This window comes from Helianthus annuus, chromosome 1 (assembly GCF_002127325.2).
Source record: "Helianthus annuus cultivar XRQ/B chromosome 1, HanXRQr2.0-SUNRISE, whole genome shotgun sequence".
NCBI classification, from domain to species: Eukaryota; Viridiplantae; Streptophyta; class Magnoliopsida; order Asterales; family Asteraceae; genus Helianthus; species Helianthus annuus.
The window spans coordinates 107,286,327-107,297,835 of record NC_035433.2 but is presented as its reverse complement, the minus strand read 5'-3'; the positions used below and the strand labels follow the sequence as shown (position 1 = coordinate 107,297,835).

Genomic DNA, 11,509 nt, shown 5'->3' with positions numbered 1-11,509 from the left:
GTTTACGCCTCTTATCAGCATAACTTTTCTGCCTATCCCTGGCAGCTTTCAGGCGATCACGAATCTGGACAATCTTGTCCGTCGTTTCAAGGATTATATCAGGTCCTGATAACTGAGCTTCTCCTACTTCTGCCCAACAGACTGGCGTTCTGCATTTCCTACCATATAATGCCTCAAAAGGCGCAGCCTGAATGCTTGTATGGTAGCTATTATTATAGGAGAACTCGATCAATGGCAGGTGGTCATCCCAACTACCACCTAAATCAATAACACATGCACGAAGCATATCTTCCAAAGTCTAGATTGTACGCTCACTCTGTCCATCAGTCTGAGGGTGGTAAGCAGTACTAAAATTCAAATGCATGCCCAAAGATTGTTGGAAACTTTTCCAAAAATGAGAGGTGTATCTAGTATCTCTATCCGAGATAATAGACACCGGTACGCCATGAAGAGCCACAATCTTACAACGTACAACTGGGCTAACTTGTCGGAGCTATGAGTCTCCTTGATGGGCAAGAAATGTGCTGACTTTGTCAGTCTATCAACTATAACCCATATGGTATCGTTCCCGTGCCTCGTTTTAGGTAACTTGGTTATAAAATCCATGGTTACCATCTCCCACTTCCACGTGGGGAGTTCTGGCTGTTGTAGAAGACCTGATGGTTTTTGATGTTCAGCTTTAATCTGAGCACATGTCAGGCACTTAGCTACATGTGTGGCAATAGATTTCTTCAAACCTATCCACCAATAATTAGCCTTTAAATCTTGATACATTTTATCACCTCCAGGGTGAACTGAATACTTGGAGTTGTGGGCTTCCTGGAGGATTACATCTCGAAGTCCTCCTTGAATAGGAACCCAAATTCTTCCATTCATTCTGAGGATTCCATCCTTCCCAGGTGTTAACTGTTCAGCAGTTACACCTAACTTTTCATTTGGAAGATTAACTTCCAAAATAGCATCTTTCTGTGCAGCTAATAGTCTTCCATTCAGGCTATTCTTCAACTCAATGCTTTTGGCATTGATCCTTATTGGTTTAACTCTTTCCTTTCGGCTTAGAGCATCAGCGACTACGTTCGCTTTACCTGGATGGTAGCGAATTTCACTATCATAATCATTCAGAGTTTCCATCCAACAGCGTTGTCTCATATTGAGCTCTTTCTGATTGAACATATGTTAGAGACTTTTGTGATCCGAATAGATCACACATTTAGTTCCATACAAGTAATGTCTCCACAACTTTAGTGCGAATACAACAGCACCAGATTCTAAATCATGGGTGGTGTAATTCTTTTCATGCACTTTTAGCTGTCGCGATGCATAGGCGATTACATTGCCTCGCTGCATAAGTACACACCCCATGCCGGTGTGTGAAGCATCGCAGTATACAACAAACTCTTCAATTCCTTCTGGTAAAGATAATACCGGAGAATTGCTCAATCTTTGCTTTAGAATCTCAAAGGATTCCTGTTGCTTTGGACCCCAGTCAAATTTCACATTCTTACGGCTCAAAGAGGTTAATGGTGCAACTATTCTTGAGAAGTTCTCAATGAATCTTCTATAATATCCTGCTAAACCAAGAAAACTGCGAATTTTCGTAGGCGTCTTAGGTGCTTCCCAATTCATAACAGCTTCTACCTTGGCAGGATCTACTTGGATGCCTTGCTCACTAACAACATGTCCAAGGAATTGGACTTTGCGATGCCAAAACTCACACTTGGATAATTTAGCATATAATTTCTCCTGTCGAAGCAATCCTAAGATACACCGAAGGTGCTTTTCTTGCTCAACTTGGCTACGAGAGTAAATAAGTATGTCGTCTATAAAGACAATGACAAACTTATCTAGGTATGGTTTGCAAACTCTATTCATGAGGTCCATGAAAGCTGCAGGTGCATTAGTGAGCCCAAAAGGCATCACTAAGAACTCAAAATGCCCATACCTTGTTCTGAATGCCGTCTTCGGTACATCTTCAGTTCGAACCTTGAGTTGATGATACCCGGATCTCAAATCAATCTTCGAGAAATAGCTCGCCCCTTGGATTTGATCGAATAAATCATCGATCCTGGGCAAAGGATAACGATTCTTGATCGTTACCTTGTTCAGTTCACTATAATCAATGCATAAGCGCATTGATCCGTCCTTCTTTTTCACAAACAGTATTGGAGCTCCCCAAGGTGAAGAGCTGGGCTGAATGAAACCTTTTTCCAATAAGTTGTCTAGTTGAGTTCTGAGCTCTTTCATTTCAGTAGGCGCTAGACGATAAGGAGCTCGTGCAATAGGTGCAGATCCTGGATGGATGTCTATCCTGAATTCCACTTGCCTTTCTGGAGGTAATCCAGGTAACTCGTCAGGAAAGACATCAGGATACTCAGAGATGATCGGAATGTCTTCATTTTAGGCTTCGGATCATTCACAGTCACTTTTGCCATGTAGATGACACATCCACTCTTTAAACACTGCGATACCTTGAGAATAGACACATTGCTGGGCAACCCATATTGTGTATCTCCCTGAATAGTGACTGATTCACCAGAGGGGGTTTTGATAATGACAAGCTTTTTATCACAGGAAATTTGGGCTTTGTTATGCAACAACCAACCCATGCCTAAAACTATATCAAAACCAGCCAGTTTCATTGGCAGGAGGGATAGCGGGATAGAATGATTCTTAATGGATATGGAACATCCATCAAGAAGAGTTGAAGCTGTTTCTAAGGTACCATCAGCAAGTTCTACCTCATATTTTATGTCTAGAGTCCTAATAGGCAAATTTAATATCTTACAAAACTTATGGTCTACAAAAGATTTATCAGCACCAGAATCCAATAAGACTCTAGCATAGTTATTATTGATGAGGAAGGTACCTGTTATGACGTTCTCGTCATTCACCGCTTCCCTCGCGTTCACCTGGAACACTCTTGCATTGTTTTTCTTTGCCTCCTCGGGCTTCTTTGCATTCTTGGGGCAATTGGTTTTGATGTGCCCCTTTTCATTGCAACCATAGCAAGTTGCATCTTTGATATTCCGGCACTCAACAGACTTGTGCCCCTTCTTTTTACAGATCCCACATGGTTTGGCCTATCGGTATCGGTTGCACTTTCCAAAGTGCCTCTTATGATATGTCTTGCACCTGGGCTTATCGTTCGACTGCCCCTTTTTGGAACCAGAGTTCCCCTTGCCCTTTTTGTTTCATTGAGGAGACTGGTCATCCTCTCTTTTCCTTTTCCCCTCATCAGTAGTCTTCTTCGCCCTACTCCTCACAACACCCAAAGTGAGGGACAATGATAGATCCACAGCGGATCTATAAGTGGCTGGCTTAGAGGCCTTAACATTTCCCTTTACTTCATGGGCCAGACCACCAATGAAACGCGCAATGCGTTTGGGCTCAGGAGTGACTAGATATGGCACAAGCCTTGACATAGAATTGAAGCTAGTCACATAGGATCTACAATCTAGATCCTTCATCACTAAGGTGAGGAAATCGGTCTCTATACGCTCGACTTCGTGCTGAGGACAATAGGTGTCCTTAACCAAATCAACAAACTTCTCCCAAGAGAGATTGTACAAGTGAACCTTCCCAGTGGACTGCACTAGAGCCTTCCACCATGTGAGGGCATCGCCCTTAAAAGATTGTGATACAAACATAACCACATCCTCCTTAGCGCATCCATTGATGTCTATTACAGTCTCCATCTCGTCTAACCATTTCATACAATCAATCGCCCCCTTTTCTCCTGTAAAGTCCCTCGGCTTACAGGAGACAAAGTACTTGTAGGTACAACCCTTGGTGTACCTAGGAGTCGGTTCGAGGACTACTTGCCTCTTGGGTTCACTACCCTGGTTAGATGAGTGCTGAGACTCACTTTTCTTATGAGTATGAGGTTGAGAATGGGTTCTTGAATGAGTTTGAGACCGAATAACACTCGGCTCTTTAAACTTAGCATCTACCGCTTTAGAAACTGCCGCGGTGATCATTGCTTGCAGTTCGGCACCAGTGATATTAATCTTGGTGTTGCCTTCTGCAGGATGACTGCTTGCTTCATCCGAGCCAGCCATTTCTGAATACTAAAACAAACAAGGATGATATTTAAATTATATATTGATTCATCGCATTGATGGTCAGATGGTCATGGTATTATTAAACCATTTAAACCATTTTAAAATAATGTTTACTAATCAACAGAATATATTATTCTCTTATATTTATTAGACAGGGGGAAACATAATTCACAACTGTTAACGTCATAAAAGACATTTTATTTAACACTAGGCTCGTCTCGAAGGACATTTAAATAGCTTAAAAAGCTTGTCACAGGGACGATCTAAGATGTAACCAACGATCTCTTGGATCAGTGATCTTTTAAGGGGCGAACAAAGTTCATCGCCTTTTTGACAAGAAGTTTATAAATAGAACTTTTGTTGTCATTATTACACCTTTGCTTATAAGCATACATCTCTAATGGATGTCTTGGTGTACACATCATATTGATGTTTATTAGCCATGATTCACATTGATCATTTAGGCTAACTATAGGTGACTTGGAAAAATCCAAGTACATATTGGAAGCTTGTGTGGTTTCTCGTACCACACAGCTAGGAATGTTAACATGTTTTTTAGATGTTAACAGAGATTTGCTATCTTAAAAAGGTTGTACCATCATAGCCAATTAATATTTTGGCTAGGTTATACCTCTAAGAATTTCTTTGGCAGATCAATTATAAATTGAAAGGATATAACATGATGTAATAAAATACATATTTAAAAATCAAAGATAAACTTCATTAAACTTGAAACGAGTACAAGTGCCCTAAATGGGACTTAGAAAGGACAAACTGCCCACGCAGGGGCTACAGAAATAGGAAAATAAGTCCACGCAGGGACTTTGATGCTGAAAATAAACTAATGTCCTCACAGGGACATGATTACAAACAACACAAGAAAATTAAACAATCCCCTACTTCTTCTTTCCATTAAGAAAGTTTGCAAGACCCTTCATAAAACTACCATGCTCCTTTTTGTTTTTCCTAGCTTCGTGTTCAACCTTGTCTAACCTCTCAAGGATCTCTTGAGTTTGCTGCTGCTGGAAGGAAGGAGGTTGCTGGTATGGCGGGTACTGATAACCCTGCACTGGGTATCTAGTTGGATGAACTGGAGGGTAAGAAGAAGGGTAAAGGTGATGGTACTGTGCATCTGTAAGGTACGGGTCTTGAGTTCCATAGTCCGATGGATATCCCAATGGGTTTTCGAAAGGATTGTACCCAGAAGAACCTGGGTACGTCGGGATTGGGTTATCAAAACCCATAGGCGGCTGAGGTGGTGCATAAGAAGCTGGCGGAGGATCGATCTCCGGCGCCGCGTTCGAGGGCCCACCCACTTGGGGGTCCTCTGGAAAATGAGGGTAAGAACTTGAACCCTGAGGAGAACTAAAACGAGGTCCTCCTCGCACGGACATACGTGCGTTCCTCCTTCGCCTCGGAGGCTCGGGAGGTGGCTGCGGTGGCTGTTGAGGCGGCTCCTCAACAGGAAGTGGTGGTGGTGAAACTGCTTGGAGTTGGGGTTCAACCAATGGTGGTTGGGCTGGAGAGTTATGGTACGAAGGAGTAAAGTACCAATCAAAGGTGGCCATCCTCTCCTGGAAAGAATCGGGCCCACGGTATGGGGATCCCTGAAATGGAGATCCACTGGATATACTTATTGGGTGGTCTGGTGTTCCGGTCTGCATCTCCGGATCTGGGTCATCGTCCATCTCCATTTCCTGAGAAAAGTGGTCCTCAGGGCCCAAGGTGTTGGTGCACACATCTGTCGTCTTCGTCTTGTATCGAGTCTTGTCACTAGATATGTTAGATCAGGGCACGTTGTACGAGAAAATAGGAGTTTTAGGTGTTATTTAGTGTGATTCCACTTGAAAGTGGTGATTCCGCTTGAAATGTCTTGTGACTGTTTCAAGCGAAATCACATCTATATGATTCCGCTTGAAATGTTACTTGTCTCTTTCAAGCGAAACCCCTTAGCTATAAATAGGTAATTCAAGTGAAATTTCTGTAACAGTTCTTGATTAGGATACTGAGGTGCTTCCGGTTTATCCATTGATTGTACTTGCTGTTATTTCTATCAAAAAGGTGTTTAAAGTGATTTGCAAGCTGTTTCAACATCTGTTTCTTAGTTTCCGCCTCTGAAACAGATTAAAACTTCTCAGAACGACTCGTTCGGGTCGCACACACGATCCTAGAATTGGTATCAGAGCACAGGAGGAGGAGTTCTGCAGATTTCAGCTTGATATCTCTGTGTTTTCTTACTTCTACACCTTCTTTTATCAATTGAACAAGATTTAACGGATGAAATGGCCTGAATTTTTCACAACATGTGTAAAACTACATTTTAACAAAGCCTTGAAAGAATAAGACTAAAATTCGGATTAAAAATGACAAAAATGGACCAAAGTCTTAATTCTGCTTGAACGAACAAAGTTGATTCCGCTCGAAAATCAAAGGCCATTTCAAGCGAAATATCTAATTTCGCTTGAAAAACGTTATTCCGCTTGAAATTTTCAAGCGAAATCTGTTATTTCGCTTTAAGTTGCTATTCCGCTTGAAATTCAAACGAAATCAAGTGATTTCGCTTGAACTCCTTATTTCGCTTGAAAATTTAATTTCGCTTGAAGTTGTTCTTTCAGGTGATTTCGCTTGAAGACTTATTTCGCTTGAATAGTGTTGTTTTGAAAAATGTGTTACCGAATCATGAGTGAAGAATTTTACAACGCGTTCGCCCCGACTACTCCGGCTTCCATTGCTCAAAACATGAACTTAGAAAACGAAACCGAAACTTTACAAAAACCCCCGAAGCTAATGAGCATTGAAGAGTATTACGGATGGAAAGATAGGTTTGAAAACTGGGTTCAAGCTAACCATCTGAGATCTTGGGAGTGTATATTGAAAAAGTTTGTACTACCGCATACTGATCTGCAAGTTGTGAAAACAATTTCTGAATTTACTGACACAGAGCGAGACATGTACAAAGCTGAAAAGATGATGATTAGTCTACTTCAGCAAGCCATTAAAGAAGACATCTTTATATTGCTTCAACATGACAAAACTTCAAAATCTATTTGGGATGCTCTTAGAATTAAATTTGAGGGAAGTGAGAATATGATTAAAGGCAAAAAGGCACTGCTTAAAAAGGAATTTGATCTTTACACCAGTCTGCCCGGGGAAGATACAAAGAAGTTAATTGAAAGATATTGCCACTTAGTACGATCTATGTCTATGTTAAGCATAACCAAAGATCGAGAGGAATGAGTCGACAAGTTAGCTGACGCTTTACCTCAAAAGGAGTGGGGAACTTATTTGATGATCTTAAAGAATACTGGTGAATATGATGGTTTGACGATTTCTCAGTTCATTGAGAAGATTGAGGGTTAAGATCTTGAATAGCAAAAGATTGGGAGGATTAGTAATCCGAGTGGTCAACAAGATGTGAAAATGTATTACAAATGCAGTGTTCCAGAGGTTGAAAGAAGCCCGAAGATTCAAACTGCGTTTAGTGCTGGAAACTCATCTGAAAAGGTTGAACAAAGTCCTAATATCAGCAGTGGTTTCTCTTCATACCCAAGTGTCAATCCAAAAGATTCATCTTCGAGTTTTCATTCTCAAAGTACAAAAGGTGGTGGTTGTGTGATACAGTGCAACATTGCATTGAATCTTCCAGAAGGTCAAAGCTTTTCTGAAGAAATTGCAAAAGACCACATGTCTTTACTTGCAACGGTGCTACAATCCTATGAAGGTTTAGTTGCAGGGAGGATCGGGAATCCTATGCTGACAAAGGAGGATTACGATCAGATAGACGCTGAAGAAATGGAGCTCATGGACATCAAATGGTGTCTAGCTAGTGTTCTGAGGAGAGCTGAAAAGTTCAAAATGATTACTGGAAGAAATGATTTTCTTGATGCACATGTGTCTACTTTAGGTTTTGATAAATCTAAAGTTACTTGTTTTCGATGCAGGGAAAAAGGTCATTTCAAGAGGGAATGCAAGAATAGAGAAGCAAGTGAAGCAAAGAATTCATTTGGAAATGATGATTATTACCGGAAAGCCATATATCAACAAGTTGGTCAACAACAACAACAAGAACCACAAGTGGCTCATGGTAGAAAAGTGATAGAGGATTCTTCAAAGAGAGCATGTTTAGTGAATCAAGAAAAATAAAATTTCAGCTGGGATAAATACATATCATCGGACAACAAAGCATGCTTAATCAATCAGGATGATGAAAGGTTACCTGATGGTTTTAGCGGGGATATGTTTGTTGATGAAAAAGGAGAATTTAAAGCTTTCATTGCTAAAATTGTGAAAGAACCAGATATGTTTACTGAGTGGATGAAATCTATTGGTGTTAATATGAAGGATGAAGAAGAAAAGTCTGTTTCATCAGATGAATGCTCACAGAGTTCAGATGAAAGTTTACAAAGTGATGAAAGTTCAGAAAAAGATATTGTTTTTGATCAAACACCATCTGATACTAGTTCTTCGGATGATAGTTCTGACAAGTCAATAGAGTTTGATCAATCACCAACTGATGACAGTAGTGATGATGAAGAAGAAAAACATATTAATGTTGCAAAATCTCATCTCTCTCCTGAAAGTTTTCAATTCTATTTTGCAGATCGCTTGGAGAAGCTGAAGGAGAGACAAGCAGCAAAAGAACAAAAGCAAATGAAGCCTGAAAGTGCTGTTCAAAAAGAAGAAGTTAAAATTTTTGCTGAGGAGGTTGGTGAAATTGAAAAGGTAACTGAAGCTGAAAAAGTTGGTGAATCTGAAAAGATTATTGAAGTAGAAAAGATTGTGGAAGTCATCAAGCCTTGCTCAAAGTGTCTAGAATCTTGCAAAGAATGTGCAGCAAAAGACAAGAAGCTGGCTGAACTTGAGAAGATGAAGGAACAATTACTGTTCAATCTCAACTACGTGAAGGAATCATACGATGTATTGAACAAGACAGTAATGGGTCTTCAAAAGACAAATTCTGAACGAGAAAAGGCTTTGACGATGATGAATGCAACAATGATGACAAAACAAAAAGCTATAAATCATTACATTGAGGAATGTGCAAAGTTGAAACAAGAGTTGGAGACTGAGAAAATTGAGAATGAGAGAATCAGACGATTATTATAGAGTTATTCTAGTTCTGATTATCTTATTAATCGAATTTATCCAACTGTTGCAGGTTTCGAAGCATTTCAGGATGAGAAGCCAAAGAAGAAAGATACTGGTAAGAAACCGGGTATTAGCTATAACAAGTGTCCGCCTCCGATCTGGGAAAGTTATTCTCCCAGAAAACCAAATGAGGAGCGAGTCCAAAATGCAGTCAATATAACGCTAAAATCCGAAACAACTGATGAATTACCAGAAAACAATGACGTTACTTTCACATCGTCTGACACTGATCATGAGTCTGAGTTAATTAAAAAGGTGGTTGATCAGGTGTTGGATACAGATGAGGAGTCTGTCAAAGTCTGAGTTTGGAGGTTCAAGTTCGTCAGTCAATATGTTAAAAGACATCGGTTAAACGGGCTTACAGTAAAGAGTTTTTGTTATCAAAATCGAATTTGAATGATGAAACATTTGAAGTAGCATATACTTCGAATGATTCTGACAAATTATATTCTGACAGAGAGTTTCCAATAAGAAGTGTTAGCTTTGAAATGATCAAAAATGTTTTCAAATTCACAAAAATTAATATTCCTGAAATAAAAGATGTAAATCTTACTGGAAAACCTAAAAAATATACTTCAAGAGTTCAACGACGGTTAAACAAGAAAAAAAGGTTACAGTTTTGGTTCTGGTTTTCAAAAGAAACCAAACCATAACGGTAATTTCAAAAAGAAAGGTCTAGGTTTTATTCCACCTGAAAATTATAAAAATGAGAAAAATTCTAAAACAAAAACAGAATTTGTTTCAGGAGGAAGTGCTGATGAGGAACAGAAGAAACCTTTCTGGAAACAATCAAACCAGGAGTTTCTGGCTGAGAGGAAAGGAACTGGAGTTTTTCATCGAAAGGAGACTAGAACCTGTTACAAGTGCAATGAAGTTGGTCACATTGCATGGAACTGTTCTCAAGCTACCAAGACAAAACAGGGAGTCTCTGTAAAACTGAAAGTAAAAGTTATTGATGTTGAACCACCAACTGAGAAATTCAAAATTTTTGAAAATTCAACTTATGAAGTTGGTGAGTGTTCAAAGAAAAATTTTTACAAAAAGAAAGCAAAAGATAACCAAATGTGGGTTGTTAAGAAGTTTTCTGAGAAAATCGGCGATGATTCTAGTTCCACAAAGCCAGAAGAGCCACAAGTTAAGGTCAAAGAAGAGAATTCAGTACCTTCGGTGAATGATGATAATTTTCCATCATTGAAGGATGACAAGTTCAAACAGAAAATTGGTAAGGTTGAAATCTTGAATCAATTTTATTCTGAAAAGAATGAATTTGATGTTGAGAAAACATTCATTGGGAATGTTAAGAAAATTTTTGGGAAAATGGTCGAGGGAAAGGCCAAAGGGGTTAAAGATTTTTATGCAACAAAGAAAGCAACTTATAACCCAACTGAACAAGAGTTAAAAACACCCAAGGTTGGTCAGACTTGGGTGGAAATTCTTTTTCTGTAAAAATCTGACTTGCCGGAGATCCCAAGTTTGTAATCGTGGATCAGGAATCGGCATCATTCTTAAGAATTGTTTTTGTGAATGAATCTTAAATTGGTTAAATATATACAGGTAATGGACTATGCTGGAACTCCCAGGTTGGTAATTGAGGAGTAGGTATCGGCATTTTTTTTTCTTGAGAAATTCACGAAAAGTGATTTCGCCCTACAAGTGGTACAGAGGTTTGAATGGAAATTTTTACAAGTGATTCGTCAAGGTCATTAAATTGAACTTGATGCAATTTTCATACATGTTGGTTAAAAATGGACATTGTGATGAGTTTACCCCGAACCTAAAAGTGGTTAAAACAAAACTTATTTTCCGGAAAAACCATTTTGATTAAAACAAACTTGAGTGTTTTGAAAGCTTAATGGGAAAACAGTTTGTTGAAAGGGGGAGTTCGGATTGTTTTCGCTGGGTGGATGGCGAATTGAAGCGATTCGATATCAGTTGTCAACTTACTTGTACAGTTTGTTTTCATATTTCTTTAAATGTGTTTGCATTTTAGGGGGAGTAAAAATTTCAGAAAACCAAAAACATTAGAAAATTTGAAAAATTCAAAAATATGATAAAATCAAAAATGAGTTTTGTTGTGAAAAAGAGGAAATGATAGTACATCAGTGGGCTATCACAGCACGCTAAAGAAATGGAAAGTGAAATGTGATAAACAATTTCACTGTGGATGTGCCAATAGGTTTTTGCACATTTAGTAGATTGTGACGAGATATAAATCTAAATTTCAAACTTGCTTATGTCGTGGGGAACAAATTTCTTGGATATATGGGTAACCCCCGAAATCTTGTTTGAAAGGTCCCTCT

At 39.2% G+C, this 11,509-nt stretch overlaps 1 protein-coding gene across 1 annotated transcript; it reads right to left on the bottom strand.

The window, feature by feature from the left end:
• Window positions 1–4,957: 4,957 nt before the first annotated feature.
• Window positions 4,958–5,755, bottom strand: LOC110932961 (leucine-rich repeat extensin-like protein 1). Its single transcript, XM_022176210.1, has one exon. It carries the CDS (start codon window positions 5,753–5,755, stop codon window positions 4,958–4,960), a length of 798 nt encoding a protein of 265 aa, XP_022031902.1.
• Window positions 5,756–11,509: the final 5,754 nt, after the last annotated feature.

Bases quoted from the DNA above. Each gene is read 5' to 3' on its own strand.
- LOC110932961 (XM_022176210.1), bottom strand. From the start codon at position 5,755: ATGGAGATGGACGATGACCCAGATCCGGAGATGCAGACCGGAACACCA.